Here is a 27008-nt window from a genome sequence, read left to right as displayed (position 1 = left end):
AAAGTTTTACGTATGAATTTTGATGAAGTACTATCATAGCTAATATGCCCATTAGAGTTTTCGATCCTGAATAAGACTTTAACTTTTCATGGAATGTTAATACTCAGGCAACTTAGCAACCAGTCAATTATTGATCAATAGAAAAACTCACATTAGCTTATTCACTCATCTCATGACCACTTAAAACTTGATATCCTTTCAGAATTATATGGAATAAATAAGTCTATTTTTAAAGAACAAAGTTAAGTGATGGTTATTTGGAAAATAATAAATAACCAAACACAAAAAGAGAATTTAGCCCTTTGTTGCACCCTTTCCCCACCCATCCCCTTTAAAAACAAAAGAAAGTACAATAGCTGACAGTGTTTGCAATCCCTTCCTATCTACATAAAGTATCTATAAGTCAATTGTGTGAAAATTCAATGACTGGCTGAAGGTGGGATGGTATCCACTACAAGAAAGCCAAAAACTATTACAAAATCCCTAATTATATCTCTCCCTTTAGACATATTGCCAACATTTGTACATTCTTTCCTTCAAAACTGATCACTGAACACCGCAAGGAACACATGTGAAAAACAAAGATTAGTCACTTTTTTGCCGTGCTTGATGAGTTCCATCTTTTTCTAATCAGAGGTCACACACTGTGACCCAGGATAATTTTTGGCAGAGTGTTTAAAAGAGTTTTGAACTTGCATGCCCTTAAGTAGTGTGTGCACTTTCCATTTCAGTTGTTAGCTGCCTGGGCCTTGAAGGTATTTGTGTTTGCTCTCCTAGAAATTATTTCAAGCTTATGAAACTTACGCTTGCACGTAATGCTAGAAGAACTTTCATTTTCCATTTTCCACTTGGTTAGAAACCTAGACTGAAAATACAATGTAATATTGAAATACTTTCATAAACATGGGTGCTTAAAGATTCAATGCTGTGAATCTGGACTATTGCTTGACAAGCCGACTACTGCTGAAAACTCAAATTATTATTTTTTAATCAGCTGGTGTTTGAAAGTTTAAATTTAAAATGCTGAGATTGGATCATCAATTTATAATGAACAAAACACAAGCTTTTGGAAAGTCGAACTTTAGAAAGTTGAGAATGACGGACTAGCTAACTGCAACGATTGTTTTGGCTTGAATTTTGGTTCAGTTCTGCTCTTTGACTTGAAGAGAGCTTGGCGCTCCACTCAGGGCCCCACTCAGAGCAGGCAGTGGGAGGGCGCTGCCAACTAAGCCCTATCCTCTAAGAAAAGCTTCAAGGGCCACACGCCGTGACCTTGAAGAGCATTCCCTGCAGTTGGGGACATGCTGGCCTAGTGCCTGGCACTTCCTGAAGAAGCTAGATGAGCTTGGGTGGCAACTGGGAGGTAATCAATCCTTCTTACAGCAGGACAAAGGTGTGTGAGTTCTGGGAAACACATGCAGGACCATTGGAGGCATGCTGATCTAGGGCACTTTACAAAGGATTCTCCCCAAGCGGACCGTTTGCCAAGGCCAGGAGACGCTCAGTTGTAAGTACCACTAGGATACAAGGTGAGGAGAGGTCAGGAGTGGCCAGTGAAGAGGAATCAGAGCTGGAGAAACCTAGCAGGGGAGCTTCTGAATAACCATTAAGAGGAAAAAGTAAACTCTGAACATGTTAATACTAGAGGGTGCAAATCAAAGGAGAACTTTGTTTTCTCTTTGCCTTTCCTCTCCCTCCACAACCCCCATCCCATACCAGCCCTGGAGAAGGCTGCGGTGGAGGTGAGAGGCAAGGAAAACAACCAACCACACTCCCCTTGCTAATGCAGAAGGCAGGTGGCCATGTGCAACAGCCCTAGCTGGATAAGAGAGGGGAGCAGAGGGGTGTCTCATTTATGAACTAACGTATTCACCTCCGCATTCTCATTTCTGAACTGAGACTGTGACTGTGGCTCAGAATGGACTGTAAGCTTTTGAACTACATAAGACAGGTAAGACGAGTCATGAGACTGCCCAAGTTTTCTTCCAGGAAACTGGGGAGCAATAGCTTCCACTGAGCAGTTCTGAAAGCACATGGGAGAAAAAAGTAAAGTTCCAGCCTGATAACATCTCACAAATCGTGCTATTCAGTGTGCCAGTTATATATATATATGTATAAAATATAATATATATATATAAAGTGTCTTACCTAAATTAAAGTTAGGAGTATAAAATATTAATACTTTTAATGATCAGTTCTATTAAAAACATGAGATTAAGTGAGCAATTTAATTATAGAGCCATTTAAGGTCAAATATCATACTACCTTGTTATGATGTAGCCATAAGTATTTTAATTTTTTAAACCCGGAAAGATCAATGACCTCTGTCAGTTCCCTGGAAAGGAAAACAAAAAGTGAACATTAGCAATGATTAATTCATTCACGGGTAAGGCGGCTTATGTAGCATGACTGTGGGGGAAGTGGAAAGGCCTCTCCCTGTCCTTTCGAAATTACTGGCACACTTATATGCGCTGACTTCCTAAATTCCGTCTTTAAAACTTCATTCACTTGGGTTAAGATTTTTGTCAGCCAGTTAAAGCGCATACTAAAAGGAGAGAATTTTTATCACATTAGTAGAAATGTATACCTCATTATGACTGAATTTATTGGGACCTTCATTTTAAAAGAGTTCACTGAGGAGAGAGCAGAGGAACAGAAGTAAGTGCCGAAGACATCGGACTTAATGTGGGAAACACCACTGGCTCCTGCTTCAACAGTGCCTGCAGGGTCCTTACTTTGAGGTTGACCATATCTTGGCCAAACTGGATTTAAGACATGGAAATTGCAGGACACCGAGGGACAGAGACTGGGTAAAGTGTTTTATTCTCCCTTTGTTGTTTATTCAATATGGGGTCAAAATTATTACCCATCCTTCTTGACCTGTGCAGGACTCTAGCTGTCCATGGGGTCGTGAGTCTTGTTGCTGATGCAGCTCACTCAGTGAAGGGGCAGACGTGGGGTGTGGAGGGGAAGCGCTCAGCAAAGAGGGCACAGCCTCTGCACGTAGGTGGCCCTTTGACTGCTGTGGGCTAGAATATTCTGACCGCTTTTATTTCTCAGGACAGAAATTGTGAGCCCAGGCCAGGTATATACACATTTTTGTCTCTATTAAACACTTACAGAGCACACTTTGTGTGCAAGGCACTTTTCTAAACACTTTAAAAATACTATTAGTTAATATTACATATATTAACTCATTTGTAGCAACCTCTTTCACAAATATAGTTAACCTTTTTTTTAACGTTTATGAGAACATATTTTTTAAGTCATGCAAACAACGTTTCTAAACAAAAGAAACCCTTCTCATGAACTTTTTACATTGGAAAACTCCAAACCTAAAACAAGTTGAAGGAATAGTACAATGAGTGCCTTCATAATTTTTAATATTTTGCCACATTTATGCTCACTCTCTTATCTATATATACAATATATCTATTTGTTTGTTGATAATTTTCTCGGAGAGTCATTTGAAAATAAGTTGCAGACATTATTGCAGGGCTCTGATGCGTAAACACTTCAGCACACGTATCCCTCAAATAAGGACACTCTCCTGCAGAGCCACCATACCATTATCATACCTAAGAAAATGGAAATGGAATTCAACAATGTCATCTAATACATCTACTATTCATATTCAAATTGTTCCTGTTGCCCCTACATTTCTTTTATAGGTTTTTTGTTTGTTTAAACCCAGAATCCCATCAAGATTCATGCATTGCATTTTCAGTTGGTATAACCCCTTAGTCTTCCTAAATTTAAAATAGTCACCTTCTCTTCTTTATTGCCTTTAACACTTACTTTCTGAAGAGTCCAGAATAGTTGTCTGATAAAATGTCTCACATTCTTGATTTGTCTGATTAAATTCAAGGTAGATAATTTTTCAATTACAAAGGTGGTAATTATTGCATCACATCAAAGGGAGGCACAGTGATGCCACTTTGTCCCACTCTTGGTGAAGCTAAGTTCAGTCATTCGGTTAAGGCTGTATCTGCAAGTTCTCTCTATTGTGAAAGTACAAACTTTATCATTTAAAAGTAATATCTGGGGCAAAACTCTGAGTGATTTGACATTGTATATACTGCAAAATGATCACCAGAGGAAATCCAGCTACTGAATCCATACAAAGAAAATACAATATTATTCCTGTACATTACATCCCCAAGACTTATATATGTTACAACTGGACGTTTGTACCTCTTGATCCCATACACCTATTTCATACCCCACCCCCAAACCCCTCTCCCCTCTGGTAACCGCCAATCTGCAGAGGACAGATGAGTGGTCCCCAATAACTATTTATTTGATGGCTTTGGCTTTGATTAATAACCTTTACCTGAATCAGCAGATTTGGGATTATGAAATGGTATTTTTTCTAATGTTCTCATTCTTTTTACATTTATTAGCTGGTATTCTGTAGAAAAAATATGCCCCTCCCCTTTCTTTCTCTCATTCCTTCTCATCTCCACCCTTCTCAGATTTGAAGAGTTTTTTCTTAATCTTTTCTCACTTTTTTTTAATTCTCGAATTATTCCAAACAGAAGACTTTTCAAGCAGACCACCTTGTCCTTTTGACATGCACCATTAGTCTTCAAGCACTTCCCTGGCACCACAAAATGTTCTAGGCTCCTTCAAAACTAGTAATAGATTTACACACATAATGCATTCTCCTCTTTCACTGTAGATGTGTAGCTAATTTCTGGGATGGAGCATTGAACCTGGACACAGTTAAACTATTGCATTGGACAGCAATGATAGTATGTTAGCTTCCTTATTTCCTATGAAAAATAAAGCAATCATTACATGATAGCAGAGAAACTCAAGCCCCACTTAAAGTATTTCTCCAAGGATTCCCAAAAAAGTTATTTTAATACATTAATGGATTAAAATATCAACTGTGTCAAATCACTGTCATTAATTTCCTTGTACTAGTAGTACTAGTGCTGAACTTTCTGCTATTAGATAATGTAATAAAGTGGCTCACTTTTCAGGGGACTTTAACTCATGTCAGAAGGGTTTATTCTGCATATAAACGTGTCCTAAATCAATAAGGGGCTGTTACATTTTAAGGTGAGGCCAATGGAAGACACTGATAGGAAATTCTACTACTGATGATGGCAATGACTCGTGCTGACAATAATATGTCAGCTCTGTTGTTATAGTATATGTGCTCCATGATTTCTCAAGGAAACATTGATAAGATGCTCTCTTATCAATTTTCCAAAGGCAACAAAGACTTAGGCAAATAACCTAGTTTATTGGCATCTGGACTGAAACATTTTTTGTACCCAGATGGATTAAATGATAACTTAGTATTCTTAGGATACAAAATGTTTTATCCTTTAATTGATAAGACCACTAATTACCACTGTCAGAAGATCAATATTTCTATTTTTTCTAGTTTTTAAAGCTTTTCTTATTATCTACTTATCCTAGTGATCAATAGTGTACAGCTGTTAAAATCATGCAAGACTTAGAGATGCAATCTTTTGAAGGCAAAAAATATTTATTGGTATTATAAAATGAACTGATCTATAAAAAGGTTCAAAGCATGACCTTAAGTTTGTCAGAATTACCTACCATAGTTGTTCCATTCTAAACAATATATTTTTAAAAATCTCAAATTTGTCAGCTATTTATTCCCTTACTATGAAGAGATTCAGGGCCATTACAAAGATAAATATTATTCACAGCACTAATAAACTAAAACATATTAATATATAACAAAATAAATATGTTTATTAATAAAGTATTTCCTCAAATCAACAGAGATAAAGTGATTAACTTTATTGATAAAGTAGGACTTTTTTTTAAAAAGTAGCTAAGTTCTGAATATTATGTACATGTAGAAATATGTTGTCTATTTAAAACTAATACATGGAATTCACAGAGATCAAAAGGTGTGAAGGAGGGGAAAGAAGAGTAGGAATACGAATACCGTCATTGTTATGAAAATGCTAACCATGACTACACAAGTGGCCCTTGTTGGCTAGTAAAACCTAGGCTGACAGCATGCAACCCAACCCATACTTCCTCTTCCACCTGGGTTCTATCTCAGGCACTGTGACTGCTCCGTAGAAGAACTCACTTTGCTGTCTGCCACCTTGGGGAGTTGGAGTGGAATGAAAGGAAGCTGTTATATAAGGGAGAAGTTTCATACTTACCAGTAAAATTAGTACCAAGGTTGTTAGCTAGGGATTATAGTATAATAGAGATTATTATTATAGTATAGTGGTATAATAAGTCATTATTCTCTAATAATAGTAGTAACATTAACTGTACTAATGTTGATTGAGTGCTTTCTGTGTACCAGACCCTTCCCTACTTTCTACTAACTCACCTAACCTTCACAACAACACTGTGAAGCAGGTAGTAGTGTTATATGCAGGCAGTAGGTTTGCCAGATAAAATACAGGACACACAGTTACATGTGAATTTCAGAGAAACAACAAATGTCCCAATGTAGTGTGGGACATACTTATACTGAAAAAAAAATTATATTCATTTGTTTATCTGAAATTCACATGTAACTGGATGTTCTACATTTTTATTGGCCAAACCTGAAAACCGTAACAGAGAGGCTTATGACACGCCCAAGATCACCCAGCTGGAAGAGACAGAACTGGGATTCAAACTCAGCCTGACTCCATAATCTTTGTTTTTATCCATTTCAGGATCCTGCCTCTCCAATAGAGACAGTGGACGCCAACAAGTGTGTGCTACTTGCCTGTCCACAGAAGGGGAAAACAATGGAAGAGAACATTTGAATCTATGAAACATAACATGATGTTCCTCTATTTCTTACATAAAGTACACTTACTTTTGAGAAAGAAACAGCTCAAAGACATCAGCATCCCTCTTGTGGCCACATATCTTGAGTTGATCTTCAACTGCCTGATAACATATAATTAATCTGTCAAGCCACATTCCACTGAGCAAAAATACTGAGACATTTGCAGTCAGTAACAATAATGTCTACAGGAAGATCAAAAGAAAGGTGTATATGGAGGCAACTACTCTAAACTGATAAATTCCAACACTACAATTATACATTATTTAATCATTTTTGTGGTTGAATTTCATTATCCTTAATCCTGGGCACAGATGTGTAAATAAATTTTAATCAAGAGAAAAAAATATGTACGTGTTCATATACACCAAAACCAAGTTTTCGACTCTCCAGGAGGACGAGCGATTTGGTCTTTAAATCTCTGTAAATGTTCCTTGAAGCTGAAGGACTGATATTCGTTCGGCTGTCCATATTTACAGAAGGCTCTCAGTATCACGGCTGGAGGTGGAGGGAGTAGGGTGTAATGCCCGCTATCATACAGGGGCTTGGCACCCTGTAAGTTCTCAATAAATGTCAAATGAATGCGTGAATAAATGTCACCTTCTTCTCTCTGCAAAGCAACAGGGTCTTCATGTTTCAAGAGTTACTAACATACTTGCACCATGGAAAATTCTGGTGAAGAAGCAATTTTTATTCCCCATAGGTTTTTTTTATTTTTGGAAAATACATATCCAACAACAGCTATGTAACTGCTTTGCTTCGACTTCTTAAGGTCCTTTACTAAATTACAAAATAACATTTATAGGCCACATGGCCTAAGATGGTATGGAAAAATTAAAGCCCATCTATAATTTGTCAGTGAAGGAGCTAACAAGACACAACAAAAGTGGAAAGTATAATCACTGCACTTCTGGAATCTGACAAACGTTGTAATTATCAGAGGCAAAACAATCACCAAATTTCAGCTGGGATTTGTTGTGGGTGGTGAGGTTGTAATGTCAGTGAGTGATTTATGAAGTTTTGACAATGGTTTTGTTATTTAGTAAAGGACATTAAGAAGAGTTAGATTTAGTGGGATGAACAAATATCTAAAGAAGCGAGGAAGACAGATATCGCAGGGATGGAGAGCAGCTGCTAAGTTATATCCCAAACTTCCTTTGTGACCTGTTACATAAACTGAATCTTGGGGCTCGGAGAATTTATTGGCTCAGATATAGGCACTTCCATCATGGTATTTTTGTGACCATGATAAGTGGGCTGAATCTGAGGCTTAGAAAAACCCACTGAATAGGCTTTGGCATCCACATCTGGGTATTTTAATTAAACATCTAAACCATCAACTTCTGCTATATGCAGTCAATCTCAATTTCGCCGAAGTGTTTGGAGTATTAAAGCCTGGTCAAAGTAGAATTAAAATCTTGCAGCTATCTATTAAAATTACAAACTTGCTTTTAACTTAATCCCACAATTTCACATCTAGCATTCAGAAATACACCAGTACATACACACACATGCAAAACATGAATATCATTGCTCATCTCATACATACATTGTCTGTAGTTGTAAAATATGCCCCATTAATTGGAATATGGGTTAAATTAAGATGTAACTTCACAACAGGACACTGTTCAGTAGCTCAAAAATATAGAAAGATGGATATCTAGACCTATAAATATATTTTTAAGTAAAAATGCCATTGGCAGTATAATATCTATAAGTGTAACAATATTTTTGTTACCAATGACATTTATATGCACACAAAACACACCCACACCAAACTGTTAACACTTGAGATCATGAGGGACTGTCACTTATTAAGCAATCCACTTTTCAGTTATGTTTGAATATTTTGTGATAAACACATATTCACTTAGTAACCAGAAATTAATACACATTTTGAACATTTTAGCTATGGAATGAATATTTTAGGATTTAAATCAAATTTTGAAAATAAAAAGATGAAAAGGGAAATTGAAACTATCGTCATAATATGTGAATCACTGGTGTAATTAATTATTTATTTACACAGCTCTTTATCATGGCATATTTCCTTCCAACCAAAAACTTCATATGAATCTGGTAACAAGACAGTGTCAAAATGCCAAAGAACTCAAACCTATGCCAAGAAGTTTCAAGTTTCAGTGAATCCATGGTGGAGCAGTTCCAGTTCCCAAACAACTTCACTAACGGCATATTCCTTTCATCTAAAGTAGCACAAGAATTCTTTCCCTGGACTATTTTTTGAAATTGTGGTAAAATATACATAATATAGAATTTACTGTTTTAACGCTACAGTTTTGTGGCATTAAGTGCATTCACATTGCTGCGCAGACTTCAGCACCATCCATTTTCAGAAGTTTTTCATCTTCCTCAAATGAAACTCTGTACCCATCACACACTAACTCTTCATTTCTTTCCCCCTCTCCCCTGTTCCTGACACCCACCCTTCTACTTTTGGTCTCTATAAATTTGATTTCTCATATAAAGGGAATCATGCAGTGTTTGTCTTTTTGTGACTGGCTTATTTCACTTAGCATAATGTCTCAGAGAATCACCTATATTATAGTGTGTGTCAGGATTTCCTTCCTTTTTAAGGCTGAATAATACTCCATTGTATGTATATACCACATTTTTGTTTTTCCATTTAACTATCCATGGACGCTTGGGTTGCTTCCACTTTTTGGCTTTTGTAAATAATGCTGCTATGAACATGGGTATACAAATATCTGAGTCCCTCTTATGCTTCATTTGAGTATATCCTCGGAAGTGGAATTGCTGGATCACATGCTAATTGTATGTTTAATTTTTTGAGGAAGTGCCATACTATTTGTCACACAACAACTGCACACAACAGCATTCTTTCATATGAACGTTTCTAAAGTAGTAGGTCCAAACAGATCATTCAGCCATTTATTGAACCACAAATTACCTGGTTCAGGCTGGGACTAGTTTAGTCTATGACTAGCTAGTAAATTTAGCAATTAATCAGGTAAGGTGCCTATTCTCTGTGAGTAAACTTTTAGTAAGAGAAGGAAGTATACGCAATGTTGCAAAAGGCTGCAAATATTAAGGGCTAAGAGAAAAGGAAAATATGCTCTGGTGAATTCAGAGGAGGAAGAAAATACTGTCAACCCTGGGAACTCTGAGAGGATTTGAGGGCAGCACTGACAGTTGGGCTGGGTCTGAAACGGTGAGCAGAAATTAGACACAGATATTGATGGATGGGCATTTTAGACACAGGGGTAAGTACACAAAGGAGAAAAAGCACTGGAAGAACGTGTCAGGCATTAGGGTTGTTCAGCCTTTGGCTGCAGGGAAAGGCGCAGGGAAGGCAACTGTGAGGAAACAATTTTAAAAAGGTGGATTGGGGTCATATTATTTGTGCTAACTTTGAAATTTAGGCTCAGAAGTATGCACCTACTGCTCAAACAAAAGCTTTATAGGTCCTAAGAGCTCTAACTTAAAATCACTTATTACATGTAATCTGTAATTTAAATTTAATTTAATTTTATATGAGATATATATATATATACTTGAAATATATATACTAAATGCATAGTACAATCTGTGTAAGGAAGTCCAATAAAAGTTCTGATTTTTCCCATGACAACTATATCAATGCTTTTAAGCAATATCCAATATCAAATTACTTTAAAATCGTTTTTTCTCCTTCTTTTTTGGTGTCCTTGTTTTCTTGGGCGGTGAAAGAATGCGCTTAATAACTATTGGGTAATTCATCACTGGACTCACTTCTGGGGCAATAGAGAAGTGTTATAGGATTTTTAAACAGATGTGACAAAGCAAAATCTCAGGAAGATGACTCTAGCAGCACCATGCATGATGCCCTGGGGTGCAGACAGAACTGCAGACAGGAAGCAAGGTTGCCTCTGGAAAATCAAGTCAAGAGCTGATGAGCCTGCCCCAGGACAGTAGCAAGTGGGAATGAGCAATGAACAGATGTGGCATGTGATGTACAGAGAGAATTGTTGGGCACTGGCAAGTAACTGGAGGCAGGGACGTCACAGGTGATGATCATAATGTGATGACATGATGCTGAGAAAGGTGACCGGGAGGGAAGACGCACGCAGTTGAGAAATGCTGAAATGGAGGCACTGGTGGAACATACAGGTCGAGGTGTCCACCAGAAAGCTTCAAGTAGGAGAGCGGATCTCACCAGAGATATCAGGGTTAGTATGTACAGCCTGGCCAGTTGGCCGGCACAGAGGAGAGAGTGAGATCCAGATAAGATTATCGTGAGTGTCTACATTTAGAAAGAGAAGGAGAGAACCAAGCTGGATAAGGAAGAAGATGAGGGATTGTTATAAAGTTAGGATGAGAATCAAAAAGACAGTGGAAGCTGAGAGAGCGGATTTCAAGAACATAGAATTTGAATCTGCAGTGTTGCGTAGTGTGGTAGATGATACCACTCAGAAAAGATATTCAATTTGGGGAGCAATTTCAGTAACCTGATGAGGAGGCGATGTTAGCTTTCAAAGTAAATGATTGACAGACCAGGAAAATAAAAACAACACAACACAGAACTTGGATGTAGACATTTCTAGAATAGAAAGAATAAAAGCAGCTTCTTCCACTGCGGGTGGCTGGGGATTTGGGTAAAACAGAACAAAATGTCTGAAAATTGTGGGATTATTAACTCCTAGAAGCATGAAGACTGTATTAAAATCTATAGAGGAAAACATCCTCACTTTGAAGATTTACATACTGTAATGATAGATAAATTCGTATATTTGCATGTAATACACATGCACCACAATTTAGGATTTAGTGTACAGTTATCAGTTCATCAGAGAACTTTTAGCCTAATTAATCATTACAGCCCTAGCACTCCTAGGCAAATGTGAGAGCTCAAGAACACCTTGCTAGGTCCTAAGTGGCACAACACAATTCTGACATTTTTTTTCCACTCAAGTATTTTTTTTAGCCATTACCTTAACTGCCCTCAACTCTGCTTGTATTGTCAAAGAACTTTTCCTCCCCAGTGTGTTGATCTGCACTTTAGGGAAACATTTCAGTGTTTTAAATTATATATGTGTGTGTTGGAGAGTCAAGACTCCAAATTTATGACCTTATTACCTAATCTCTAAACTGCCATAATTATATATGCAGGAGATATTAAGTGGGAAAAGGTCACTATAAATCAGTTAGTGTGGATCAGGGGCACTCCCCAAACCCCACCCGGGAGATGACAGGCATCTAGACCCAGTGAGGGTTTGGCTGGGGTCTGCCATTGCTCCATCCCTCTGCTCTGGACCCCAAGAGTGCATCTGGCAGCCTCCCTCCCCAGCCCCCGCCCCGCCCCCGAAATGCTCCGCGGTCTGGGGAAGGGGAGATGCTTACTCTACGGCTGATGTCCAGCGCGGCATCTGCCGCCTTCGCTAGGCTCGCCGTGTGTCGGAAGCCCCGGGGCAGATGGTTGGGGTCCCGAGTCATCAAGACACCGGGGGACTCAGCAGCACCTGTGACCAACCCCGCCTGGCCTGCGGCCGATTGTTCTGACGGTTACCAACAGTTACCGTAACCTCGTCGACTAAAAGCCAATCCAAAGTAGGGAAGATTTGAAGCCAAATCCTGACTTCTGTGACGTCTGCACGTGTGGCCCTGCTGCACCCACCGCGTCGTACCTCAGATACAACCGTGTTTCCCCTCCGCGGGGTGCTGCGTGCCGTGGGTGCCGGAGAGACGGCGATCACGTATGCCAGAGACCACGAGTGTGTCAGAGGGCCCCCGCCCTGCTCAGCGAGTAATAATAATGTTATTGAGATCCAAATAGCAGAACATTTAGGTTTCTGAAAATGAGACGGGTCTGGAAACCACTGGCCCCACTGGAGAGTAGGGGTGAAGCAGTGCCTGGCAGAGTCCTAGTGGAGCTTAAGGCAAAAGGAAAAAAAAAATCGATACTGCTGATCCTTGACATTTTGTTCATCATGTATGTTTGGCATTAATTTTGAATTTCTAAAAACATTGCATTAAGATTTATTTTGCTAAATTTCTAAAAATATTGCACTGATTTATTTTGCTAAGTTGAGCCACCATTTGGCCAATCTCTTCCAATCTTGAAGACTTTAGACTATCTCATGATCTTCTTTATGAGTTTGGTTCTCCTCTAGCTTGGGAAACTTTGGAGGCAGGATTCTGTCTGTGCCATTGCTGTTTTTTTTGCCAGGACCTAACACACTGCATTTAATAAATGTAGATTCAGTTGAATGGATTCGTTTCTTGGCTCCAAATTTGAACTTGAAATCTAGGAATTAAATGTAATTTTTTCAAATGGGTCAAGCTACTTGCATTAAAAAATGCTGCTATTGGAATAGAATATTTTAAAAAGTATCAGTGAAGAAATTAAGCACACGCTAGTTTTAGTACTTCTAAAAAGTATTTGAGCCTGTTGGGGTAGGTGGGTGGGTAAAAGTCCTCCTAGTTATCATGGAGAAAGTAATCATCTGAGAACTATTGTTTAAAAAGTTTTTATCCCAGAAGTAAAAATCACATAAGAGGAATGGTCCACTGAGAAAAGGTATAAAATAATTTACTAGCCTCTTGTCTCCCGCTTTTGCTGTTAATGTGTTACACCATTTTGATATCACTTATGAATATGCCACATGGAAAAGTGGAAATGCATACTACTTGGTCAATTTTGTACATTACACAAATGTGAGTTTTAGAACCATATGTAAAATACTTTCAGAGCCCATCTGACAGAAGTAAACTACTAACCAGTTAATTTCTACTAAAATCACATTTAAAGATTTTATTCTTGATTAATTTTTAAAATCTTTTTACCTTATACCGATTAAAACGAGGAAAATAGATTTCAAAAAGAACAACTATAAAACTCCTAGAGGAAAACATAGGCAGAACACTCTATGACATCCATCAAAGCAAGATCCTTTCTGACCCACCTCCTAGAATCATGGAAATAAAATCAAGAATAAACAAATGGGATCTCATGAAACTTAAAAGCTTTTGCACAGCAAAAGAAACCATAAACGACTAAAAGGCAACCCTCAGAATGGGAAAAAATAATTGCCTATGAAACAACGGACAAAGGATTAACCTCCAAAATATACAAGCAGCTCCTGCAGCTTCATATCAAAAAAGCAAATAACACAATCCACAAATGGGCAGAAGACCTAAATAGACATTTCTCCAAAGAAGACATACAGATGGCCAACACACACATGAAAAGATGCTCAACATCACTAATCATCAGAGAAATGCAAGTCAAAGCCACAATGAGGTATCACCTCACACCAATCAGAATGGCCATCATCACAAAGTCTGGAAACAACAAATGTTGGAGAGGGTGTGGAGAAAAGGGAACTCTCCTGCACTGTTGGTGGGAATGTAAGTTGGTACAGCCACTATGGAAAACAATTTGGAGGTTCCTTAAAAAACTACACATAGAACTACCATATGATCCAGTAATCCCACTCCTGGGCATATACCCAAAGAAAACCATAATCCCAAAAGAAACTTGTACCATAATGTTTATTGCAGCACTCTTTACAATAGCCAGGACATGGAAGCAACCTAAATGCCCATCGACAAATGAATGGATAAAGAAGATGTGGCATATATACACAATGGAATATTACTCAGCTATAAAAAGGGATGAGATGGAGCTATATGTAATGAGATGGATAGAACTACAATCTGTCATACAGAGTGAAGTAAGTCAGAAAGAGAAGGACAAATATTGTATGCTAACTCACATATACGGAATCTAAAAATGGTACTGATGAACTCAGTGACAAGAACAGGGAAGCAGATACAGAGAATGGACTGGAGAACTCGAGGTATGGGAGGGGGCGGGGGGTGAAGGGGAAACTGAGACCAAGCGAGAGAGTAGCACAGACATATATACACTACCAACTGTAAAATAGTCAGTGGGAAGTTGTTGTATAACAAAGGGAGTCCAACTCGAGGATGGAAGATGCCTTAGAGGACTGGGGCGGGGAGGGTGGGGGGGACTCGAGGTGGGGGGAGTCAAGGAAGGGAGGGAATATGGGGATATGTGTATAAAAACAGATGATTGAACTTGGTGTACCCCCCAAAAAATAATAAAAAATAAATTTAAAAAAATAAATAAATAAAAAAAAAAAAAAAAAAAAAAGAACAGCTCTGTTCTTAGGAAACAAACTCAGAAACTCATTTATTATAAGGGCTTCCTGTGTTCCCTCTTCAAGAAAAATTTACAATTTAACTGATGGCAGGGACTAAAATAATGCAAATTTAAAATGGAATGGGAAAGATGGGGGTTAGTGAAAGCACTTCTTGGATAAAAGGTTCTTCCTAGATGTCCTCACATTGGTGATCTACCAAAGAAGTAACCCTAAGCAGGCTAAGCAGAGAGAACTTTTGCCTCCATTTGGTGGGATTATAGCCTGAGGAATCCAGCCGGAAATTTTAAAAATTTGTCTAAAATGTACATTCTCCTTTATAATCAATCTTGTTTTAATATAAAAATAAAGTGGCTCCCCCTAACCCCTCTCAAATCTTTGAGTAATATTTACATTGAAGCAAGACGCCCTGCGTTTATCCTGTGGCTTTGCCTCCCTGGCGTGCTGCCATTGCCTGCAGGCATGTGCATACCCCAGTTTGAAAACTCTATCATATCATGTATGTGGATTTGTGTAAGAAAAAAGAACCTTGTGGTCCAAGTCAGGGCATGTGGAATGTAGTCTCAGCTCTGACATTAACTAGTTGTTGGCCATCTTCAAGTCACTTAGTGGCTTTGGGCCTCAGTTTCTTCAACAGTAAAATGAAGAAGTTGGAAGTTTAGTTCAAAACATCCATTATTTAATGACGCTCTCCCAGACAGGTAATATGTATTGTTCACAAAGTAAAAGATCCTTATTGAGATGTTGACATGTAATTATTTCTCAAGAACAATTTCCTAGTAAAAAAAAATGTGTAAGAAAAAATTATGCATGTAATGGCTATCATTAAACCTACATAATTAGAAACAAATTCTCTTCTTCCGAATTTTGTCTTGAATAATTCCAGTCCAAATGTTACTTCTCTAAGTGAGTAAAAAAATTTATTAAATGAAATAATCATTATCACCATTTCTACTGTGTAGAATGAGCATAGAATGAGTCATATATCAGTTACAATCAAATCATAGTCATATATACAAAAAGATATATCTTTTTATGATATATAATGAGCAGAGCATCAACATTTTCACTGTTATACCTTTAGGTAAAATAAAATACCATTTTAATTGACAGCTACAGAGTTTTGTTTGTTTGTTTCCAAAATGAAAATTACAATAGAATGTTGAGAATTCATGGAATTCTACATGAGTCTTTCATGTTACTGCACATCTTATGAGAACAGGCACTGATTGCCTTTGTTCAGGACCACACTGCAAAGCATTGTAAAGGATATCTGTAGAGTGAACAGTCTTGGAAGACAGAGACAGTGTCTACATCCAGAGCAAAGGGTAGGTGTTTTGTTTGTTTGTTACTGTGCAGCATAATAAAGATCATATCTCCCTCCTTTATAATAAAAATAAGGTCAGACAGGCTTACTACCCAATATAAAAGACTCAGGTTCCTTAAGCTCAGGTTTCCTCTCCTATAACAGAACCCACTCTATGTGGCCACATCACCTGGACTAGGAATTGTGGCTCAGGGAATTGGTGCAAATATTGACAATCTGGCTATGCTGCTGCTCTGGGTAATAAACTGTCCTTAGTCTCTAACCCAAAAGTCTCATATTTTCTGCCAGTATCTGTGAAAATGTAGCTGGCTAACTTTTTCTTCTGCTTATGCAGGTTTTTGTTTTTTCGTTTTTGTTTTTTTTTTAATGGAATGCATCCATGTAATGTATTTTTCAGCTTTTATATTTCTCCTTATCATCTCATGATCCTTCATCTTTTAAAGTCAGCTACTGAATTAAATTGCTGCATCATGTTCTACTGTAATGTATTTTATGGTTTATTTACTCATTACTCTATTGATGGACATTTATGTTGTCCAGTTTTTTGCTATGATAAACCATGCTGTATTGAATGTCTTTGTGCTCCTGGGTTAGTATTCCATTAGCTGAAATTCCTTGATGATATTAATGAATCATACATGTGTCCCTGTTTTTTGTAGGATGATATCAGTCTTGTTGAATTTTGCCAATCTAATCTGGGAAAATTTTTATCTCAGTGTTTTCATTTGTATTTATTTTGTGAAGTTGTGTCTTTTCAAATGCTTATTGGTCATTTGTATTTTTTCTGTGAATTACTGTTTCATATTAATTGCTTAATTTTTAATATGCAAATGTCAGTGACTGTAAAGAATTTTCCAGATATTTCTCAAGTCATCTTATAGCATCCTGCTAAGCTGTCTTCCTTTGCTCTCTTCTCCCTGGCTAATGCCTGTTACCTTTTAGACTGCTTAAATAAACCTCATCGCTCTATCTCCAAAAATACCCCTTCATTGATCTCCAGGGTCCATGCCCAGGATGCTATCACCTGATGCTCTAAGTGTTGCATTTTTTGAGTTATCAGAATGGTGGTGGGTTCTGAGCTAATGGGGTCTCTCCTCAACCCCATGGCATGTTTAGTTGTTGGGTTTTGAAGCAATATTGCCCGTATGTAATATTTCTTAAATTCTCAGGAAAGTAGCCATTTCCATTTCATCCTTACATACCTGTTTTCTCTCAAAATTCATACATAATCCTCTAAATACCTCCTTGTATAGGAACGGGAAATGGTTCAGGTTTAGAAACACACTATCCTGTCTGGGAAAGCTAGAAACCTCTAGACAGGACCCCAGCGTAACCAAATAATATAATTTTCAATGCCAAACCTGAGCTTGCTTCAATGTGATTTCACATCTTCTCCCAAGAACTCCATGTCTAAGCTCTGTCCATCTCCACACATAGCTACCCTTTGACTATCCCTTGTGCCTAGGGATTCACATGTCCATCAGGGTCCTAGGTATAGAGTCTGAAAAAGGTGAGAGAGCAAGAACTCCAGGTGGATTCATCCACTTGTCCCGCAGTGGAGTGGGTGGGAGTGGTGGGGAATGCATCCAGTGGAAGACCTGAGCAGGAGCCTCTAAATCATGGAGCCTAGGGCAGAAGCTCCTTTGCCTGCAATTAGAGGTGGTACTGGGTGGAAAAGTCATACGAGTCACAAACACTAATTTCCATTATAGGACTTCATTGTGTGATGTCATTGAAGTTACTAGCCTTTCCCTCACTTTACTCAGTTTAGACTTGATAAGTTATTAATAGAAGTTCATCTTAAGCTGAGACGTCTTGTTAGTGCTGTTAAGAATGCCGCATTTTATCACACACGTGATGTAAGAATCAGGCATTTCAAGCATAAATTCTCTCTCTCTATAAACGTGTGGGTATGTATACAGGTGTGTATATATGTGTGCATACACATGTCAGTACATGTGTGAGCATACATGTATGCGTGTATATATTCATATACATATATACACACACACGCGCGCGCACACACACACAGCAGGCAAACTCTACGATGTCCCCAGTGATCCCTACTGGTTTTTACATCCTGTGTAATTAATCTTCTCCCCTTGCATGTGGGCTGGACTTTGGACTCACTTCTGATGAATAGAATATGGCCAAAGGATGGGCTATCACTTCTGAGAGCAGCTTACTTAAAGACTGTGGCTTCTGTCTGGGGCACCTTCTCTCTTGTTCTCTGGCCCCCTCTGAGGTAAGCCAGCTGCCGTGTCGTGAGCTGACCTATAGGGAGGCCCATTTGGCAAGGTATTGATGTCTCTGGCCAACAGCTGGAGAGGACCTGAAGCCTGCAATGGTCATGTGAGCCAGCTTGGAAGTAGATCCCCCCAGTGGAGCATTGAGATGACCTTAGCCCTGCAGCCTCGGGGGACACTTGGTCAGAGTCACCTAGTGGAGGCACACCCAGATTTGTGACACTCAGAAATGGAGATAATAAATGTTTATTGCTTAAGCTGTAAAGTTTTGAGGTAATTTGCCATGCAGGAATGGATAATTATACATACATATGTATATTATTATGTATTACATATAATACGCATATTACATATAAATAGAGATTTAAAATACTCAGAAGACCAAAAATATACATTTCTTTGATCAAACTCAGTCTTTATCAAAATAATTCTTGATACCATATACAGTAAAAACGACAAAATTTCTATCTGACAATTTCCAGATTAATATTTAAATCTGGAAAGATTTACTCTTGGAATGTTATCTGCATGCAACCACATGTTAAATGTAAAAATAAATTTAACTCTTTTATTATAAAAGACAATAATTTAGTTGGAGGATAACTTTAAGAGGATTTTTATTAAACTACAACTTAATCTAAATTGAGTATTGACTATTAAAAAAAGCCATTTGCCAGAATGAACACTATTACCAAGTCAATAAATATTTCTCTCATATTCTTACATGAGAACTTTTTCACATGTGCTATATATTTAAAAAAAAAACCACAATGGGATAGTGTAAAGCACTACTATTTTGTCAAATCGGAGGTGTTCCTTTGGAGCTCTATTAACATATAGGTTTCTCTGAGACTCTTTCTAACTCAAGCATCTGAAACTGCTCGGATTTTCTTCTTCACACTCTCAAAATTTAAAAATTTCCGAACAAGGACTCATCTTGGAAGTCATTTTTCTTTTTGGCCTGGATTATTTTTGTAGAAGATCAGTGTTAGCAGTGGCATCCGGTATTCTTGGAGACAGATTCTTTGTTGCTCTTATCTATATACTATAGTGGCAGAGAGAGACTCCTAAACAACCTCCAGGAAGCCTGAGTTACCATATGTGGCCACACCTGGGCCATCAAGCCATTTAAAGTGCATTTTCAGGGGGCTTCCCTGGTGGGGCAGTGGTTAAGAATCAGCCTGCCAATGCAGGGGACATGGGTTCTATCCCTGGTCTGGGAAGATCCCATATGCCATGGAGCAACCAAGCCTGTGCTCTAGAGCCTGTGAGCCACAACTACCAAGCCTGCGTGCCTAGAGCCTGTGCTCTGCAACAAGAGAAGCTACTGCAATGAGAAACCCATGCACCACAACGAAGAGTAGCCCCCCCTCACTGCAACTAGGGAAAGCCCGCACACAGCAACGAAGACCCAACACAGCCAAAAATAAATAAATTTATTTTAAAAAAGAAAAATACAAAAATAAAGTGTATTTTCACTGCATGAGGAAGCTACTTTAGATAACGTGACATCCTTCATTTATGTATTCATTCATTCAGTCAGGCACTGAAATTGACTGGGTCCCTACCATAAACCACACACACTGCCGGGAACTGGAGGATGTGAACAAGACACTTTCCAAGAAACGGGTGTCAGGAAGCAAATCCCATGTGTACCCACAGCTTTTAACATAGTTTAATTGTAGTTGGTTCTACTTGGTATTGGCCGACATTCAAGTAGATCGTTAAAACTATTACTATTATTTGCTTAGAGCCTGAAGTGTTTCAATTACCTTTGTACATAATCCCATATTATTGACCATATTAACTGTGTGCTCTTTATGGCCTTTTTTCAGCTGCTAGGTTTCTCCTAATGATGCTTTCATTACCACCTTTTCACACAAAGCAAATAGGAGAGAAAAGTTCAATAATCATTTTAATTAGAGACACTATGTATCAAAAAGTAGTTCAGAAGAAATCTTTTTCATAAAAAGTACAAAGGCATTGAGAGGGTTTGTATTGCAAATGCATCTAAAGTTTCAGAAAGTAATTTTTGTTTCATGAATTCAATTTAGATTATAGCAAAGAAAAAAATTTTTTTCACAATTAGGGTATACTTTCCATGAAGCTTGGCAATTTTCCATAAATTTGGATGGGAAAGGTAGATTAACAGCTAATTTAGGCTCTGCCAATTCTTCATCCTTTACCTAGAAATCTGGCTAAAGCAGTAAGAAGCAGAAGTCAAGCTGAAGGCTACTAGGTTCCTACCACTTGTATAGGTGATGGCTGTGGGTGGCTCTTGCAGGCATGGACTATTAAAAGCAGGTGAGGGCTACTGGGCATATACCCAGAGAAAACCATAATCCAAAAAGAAACAGGTACCATAATGTTCATTGCAGCACTATTTACAATAGCCAGGACATGGAAGCAACCTAAATGCCCATCAACAGATGAATGGATAAAGAAGATGTGGCACATATATACAATGGAATATTACTCAGCCATAAAAAGGAATGAAATTGAACTATATGTAATGAGGTGGATAGACATAGAGACTGTCATACAGAGCAAAGTAAGCCAGAAAGAGAAAAACAAATACCATATGCTAACTCATATATATGGAATCTAAAAAAATGGTACTGATGAACCCAGTGACAGGGCAAGAATAAAGATGCAGATGTAGAGAACGAACTTGAGGACACAGGGTTGGGAGGGGGGGAAGGGGAAGCTGGGACGAAGTGAGAGAGTAGCATAGACATATATACACTACCAACTGTAAAACAGAGAGCTAGTAGGCAGTTGCTGCAAAATATAGAGAGATAAACTCGATGATGGGTGATGACTTAGAGGGCCAGGATAGGCAGGGCGGGAGGGAATCACGGGAGGGAGGGGATATAGGGATATATGTATAAATACAGCTGATTCACTTTGGTGTATCTCAAAAGCTGGCACAAGAGTATAAAGCAATTATATTCCAATAAAGAGCTTAAAAAAAAAACAGGTGAGGGGATAAAGCAACAAGAGTGAGAGAATAGAACAAAAAGGAGGAGAGAAAGAAAGGGGAGAAAAAGGGGACAGAAGAGAAGGTGCAGAGAGTAGGAGAGGAGACAGGGTAAGGAGGAGAAATGAGGGAAAAGAAACAGATACAGCTGAGAGGGAAAGGAAGGAGAGAAGCAGAGGGAAGAGACACCCCCATGGTTAGGAATTGCATTGCCATTTAATCACCTTCATCTTTTGAAAAGAAATGTCCTTTGTTTGGGGGCACTGCTTCATTCCCAACGCTGTGACCCAGCGAGGCTAACAATCATAGTCTCTAAACTCCTGGCATTGAGGGTAGGCACATGATCCAAGACAGGCTAAGCAGAATAATTGGAACTAAGGGAAAAGGAGAAGTCCATTTCTTGTGGGGAAGCTGTGCAGTAGAAGACCTAGAATTAATATCACGTGCTGCCTCAGTACCTGAAACTGGGAGGCCCTCAAATGTCCTTCCTGCTCTGCTCCCGCAGATAAGGTCCCCTAGTCAAGCAACACTCCTTATTAAACCGACTAAGTACAATTGCTGTTTATTTCTAAATAGCAGATTTCAGCTCCCTGCCAGCCTGCAGAATTAGTCAAACAATCCAATCACATCCTTGTGCAGGAACCAAGGCACTCCATCCTCTAATTCCTACAAAACCTGCCTCCCACAGCTCCTGGTTGTTCCCTCCCACAGTCCAAACTAACTTTGTGAGGAGTCACCAAACTGTTTTCTACAGTGGCTGCATCATTTCACTTCTACCAGGAACATGTGGGTTAGAATTTTTCTATTCCTCAGTAACACTCATTATGATTTCAATTTGCATTTCTCTAAAGACTAATGATGTTGGGCATCTTTTCCTGAGCTTGTTGGCCATTTGTATGTCTTCCTTGGAGAAATGTCTATTCAAGACCCTTGCCCATTTTTTGATTGTTTTGTTTGTTTTCTGGCTGTTGAGTTGTAAGTGTTCTTTGTATTGAATATATTCTGAATACTAGACCCTTGTCAGACACGTGGTTTGCAGTATTTTCTCGCATTCTACAGGTTGTCATTATAATCTGATGATTTTCTACAGACTGCTTCTACCCCTTCTTGAATTAATGCTAATTAGAATTTATCCTACATGTATTATTGAGTATTCATTTTTCTACCCTACTCATATAATGAGAGGTTTGGTTACAGAGCCAGTGAGTTAGAATAGGGTCTGCATGACCCACCTCCCTGGCCACAGTTTTTGGTCTAAAGATGGGTATTTAAGCTTATCCAGACCTCACAACTCTAGCCACAATTATTGATCAATCAATCACACGAGCCAGGCCCATCAGAATCCTTCTCTAGAATCTTTTCACTATCATTAAGCTGTTATTATATGAGCCTAGAGACTGCCATGAGCCATGTTTCCTTCTATAGAGAAAGTGGATCCACAGTAGAGGAAAATAAAACTAACAGACAGAGCAAGAGAAGATCAAGTTTAATGGCATTTGACTTGTTCTTGGTGCTAGCCAGCTCCGTGCCTGCTTCCACCGCAGTTTGGTTATGTGGATCAACATATTTTCCTTTTGGTTTAAGCTGGTTTGCATTAGATTTCTCTACCTTAAATCAAGAGCGTGACCAAGTTGGTTGATGTGGTAATGTTATCTTGAGGGTGTACCTCATAATATCATAGCATTTTCACATATACATGTCATTTCTTGGGTCTACATCCTGCCCACACTGACTCTAATTTTTACTGCAACACAGAGTTTGCATCTATCGACTTCCCTTCCCCACCCCTCCCCCTTACAAATTAAGAACTAATAAGAAAAATTTGAAATAATTCCTGTTTTCTCTCTCTCTCTCTCAAAAAATTTACATTAAAATTATTGGACAGCTGCCAAAATTTCGAAGTACAGCTGCATTTTGTGAATTAATTAAATATCATAAGCGTGTTTGCAGTTTCTATCAGTAACTGGAAAGAATGTTATAAAAAGAGCATTTACTAAAAGGAATGTGTTATGTAATTTAATGTATCTTAAATGTAGGTGGTCTAAAAATATTTTACTGCATTCCTACCTTTACTAATAAACTTTTTAAATACTGTCACTAATGTGTGAATACCATTCAACAAAGGAAGTCAACTAAGCCTTTTATATGACATTATTTTAAATAATCTTTTCTATATTTTCTAAGTCAGATTGTATAGTTAGTTAATCCACCTACCTATTGTAATGTTAGTTGGTGGAAAATGTCATGCACCCTGCCTTTGGTGTGATTACATACATTCCATTTCAATTTCCTTTTGTTGACTTTTGTTATATTCTGTATCATAGCTTTAGTAAGTAGGATGTTTTGGGGTGAAGAAACTCTCCCATTTCCGATCTTTGTCATTTACAAATTAATGACTCAAAGTATTACAAGTGCACTCCCATAATTGTTTATTTTGGTGTAGCCCACGCTGAAAATGACTTTTACTATCAAAATTATTCTGTTCTTTGACATGATCTCTTGGTGTTTTTTGGTTTTGTTTTCTCTACAAGTTCAGGAATTCCCTGTTGGAAGTCCTTTGACAAGAAAATTTACCAGGAATATTATTGGATTGGTAAACTTGACAGTTTTTTTGCTAAGAAAGTCTGGCTTCCATAGCTCAGCTTCTTACCCTACAGCTATTTTGTTCCCTCTTGTCACATTTTTTTCCTATACGATTCTTATTTGAATAAACTAATTTTTATTAACTTTGTTACTTAGATATGGGTCACACCTAAACTGTAGGTAGTTATGGTAACATAAGAAGTTCACATTTTGTATTAATTAAAAACATTTAAGAAGCTTCATTTAACTGGTGGAACGACCCTGAGGCTCTTGTCTGGAGGGCTGCCTAAGAGAGACCCACTGGAAAATCATAACGTCTGGCTGTGGCTTTTTCTCAGGGCGGCTTCTAAGCCTTGGATCTTCTATTGTTTATCTGTAAAGGATCCTGATTGTTGCCTCCAATAACCCAGAATAGAAGTCCTTCTGATTCGTCATGCCCAGAGCCACGTGCAGACTCACTGGCAGTGACAGGCGCTAACCTTGGAGGAAAGGTGTAGTCATCGGTTAGGATGGTTTTCATTATCATTTCAGGACACTAGGCTCTACTTGTTTAAACAGGAACGAAGGGTCACACCTCCCTAACAAGAAGTCCAAAGGAATAGCAGCTCTGGGCTCCACACAATCAGGACCAGGGCTCCAGAACTCTGCTAGTGTTAAATGCTATACTCCTCTAAGTCAACGTTCTTTGCAAGTTGCCTCCCTCCATCACAGGCCAGCAGTGGCAGTTCCAGGTTTCACATTTTGACATGTCACTACTGAGAGGAATAAGAGGGGCTACTTTCCATCGTCACCTTCTGAGAGTGAAAATCTTTCCTGGAGCCTTTCTTTCCCTGAATGCTTCCCTTCAGGTATCCTGGGCCAGAATGGCTTCACAATGCCCTCCTACACGCTGGCAAGGGGAGTGGTATTGCTACCATTGGTAGACAATCGAGGTCCACCTTGATGCCCAGGCTGCCCTGCCAAGTGGACTCTGCCCTCACTCAGCTTGGAGGCTGACAGTCCACACCTGTCTGCTGTACTCCCACATGGACGCCCTCCTCCCCGTGCTGGAACTCCTACACCACCACTGGGCTCCCTCCTTCCGCAAGGACATGCTCCTCACCTGGCTTGAACTCTGACACTGCACCCACCTGCCATCCCATTGGGCTTCTCTGGCAATGAGCAGAGGCTCTGAATCCTCAGTATGGGCCCACTTCATGCATTGATGGGTTCTTCACCCAGCTCAGGCACTGACACCCGTGCATTCTGTCACGCCACTGAGACTGACTGCTTACCCGGCAAGAGTCTGTTCCAACAAGAGTTAAAACCTTGCTCAGATGCAATTTTTATAGCAGTCTATTTAAAGAAGCAAGTTGATATGGCAAATAGCTATGTACAAAGTAAAAAAAAAAAAGCTGTGAGATTTTTCCACTCGCAGAAAAAAAAATAGGAGTTGTCAGAATAGAAAGCTGTGACGGTTGATGCATGCACACGGTTGCTATAGTACCTACAGCTAATAAATGTGATTTTCATAAATTAAAAAATATATATAACTATCCCCCCATTCCATCAGCAATATCTCAATTTGCAGAAACAGAGAATAGCAACTTCAAATGACATCTTAACTTTTAAAACTATGTAGCGATATTTATCAATTGGAAATATAAAAATAAGAATCTGACCCTGTCTTGCCAGAAACGAATTTAAAATAGAACAGTTGCTTTTTCAGAGTTAATGTCATGGTACTTCTGATCAGTCACTTAGAATGGCAATAAACCTTTTATGTTGCTGTACTACTTGTGAGATTTCCACAGCAGGCTCATTTTACAGATGTGAAGACTGGAGCATAGAGAGTTAAGTAACTGATCCAGGGTCACACAGCTGTAAGAGGGATAGGCAGGACCCACCTCCTGTGTAGCCTGGCTCTCTTGCCCTTACAGTTCCTAGTATGTGCTCATCTGGGGAAAAAAATACATGACTGTGGTATTATCTTTACTACGAGAAAACTAAAAAATAACCAGAGAGGGGAAAGGATTTATGAATCATCTGTCCTGTGGAAATTAAACAGCTGTAAAAGAATGATGCAATAGAGTCACATTTACTGGTGAGGAAAGATGTTTAGTTTACCACACAATGTTTGCTGTAAAAACTGAGTCAGAACCATCTACAGATTATAAAAAGAGTCTTTGTATAAACCTATAAATGCCCCAAGCAGTACTGGAAAGATGCCAGGCAAATTGTCCACAGTGTCAGTCTGGGAGAGCAGACCTGGGTTGTGAATTTGGAATATGAGAAGAGAGCAGAATTTGGGTTATGGGAAGAGGAATCTCAGGGGATTGATGTGAGTCCACACAGCACAGAAAGGAAAGGTCAAACAGGCCACCTGAGAGACAGGAACACCCAGGAGGTCCATGCTACCCAAGGAATGGGGTGGATCCCACAGGTCAGAAAGTGGCGCCTCCCCTGTCTCAGCTCCATGCAGGGAAGTCAGCTGCACAGACCAACTCCAGGATAAGGTCAGGCATACCTGGGCCAGGTGTGCTCACCTGGGTCCCTCATCTTTTCAGGGTTAAAATGTACCCTGTGACTAGCAGCCAATGCCAGGTAAATACTGGACAGAGCTCAAGCCCATGGTGGGTCCCTCACTAGACAGAAAAGCTCAAAGGGGTGTAAGAGACACAGAAGTCCCTTTTGGAACTTCTATTGGGGGTTAACCAGCCCTTAGTCATGAATGGTCTACTCAGAACATCCTGACCTGCTTTCTGTTTAACTCCCTTCAGGAGAAGTTCAGGAACCTCCCTCATGTTCTAAGAAGGCAGCTGATGCTGGAGGTGAGCACAGGAATGAGACTCAGTTCTTGGCCTGATTGGTGAGCAGCCAGGGTTAATCTGCCAGTTTGCTGCCTTTGAACCTTGTGTCATTCTATTTGAGAGCCCACATTGTCTTTCTGACCGTGAGTAAAGAC

At 39.0% G+C, this 27008-nt stretch overlaps 1 protein-coding gene across 1 annotated transcript in view; it reads right to left on the bottom strand.

The window, feature by feature from the left end:
• LRRC72 (leucine rich repeat containing 72) overlaps positions 1-12306 on the bottom strand; it is a 40172-nt gene extending 27866 nt beyond the window's left edge. The window contains exons 1-3 of the mRNA XM_057733713.1: positions 12146-12306; positions 6818-6891; positions 2266-2335 (exon numbers count right to left, since the gene is read on the bottom strand). Coding sequence (XP_057589696.1) covers positions 2266-2335; positions 6818-6891; positions 12146-12238 — 237 coding nt within the window. The 5' untranslated portion in view covers positions 12239-12306. The remainder of the gene's footprint in view (positions 1-2265; positions 2336-6817; positions 6892-12145) is intronic.
• Between the last annotated feature and the right edge of the window lie 14702 nt (positions 12307-27008).

The sequence above is a fragment of the Hippopotamus amphibius genome, chromosome 4 (assembly GCF_030028045.1).
Source record: "Hippopotamus amphibius kiboko isolate mHipAmp2 chromosome 4, mHipAmp2.hap2, whole genome shotgun sequence".
NCBI classification, from domain to species: domain Eukaryota; kingdom Metazoa; phylum Chordata; class Mammalia; order Artiodactyla; family Hippopotamidae; genus Hippopotamus; species Hippopotamus amphibius.
Note: the sequence above shows the minus strand (reverse complement) of the source record. Positions and strands in the feature narration are given on the sequence as shown.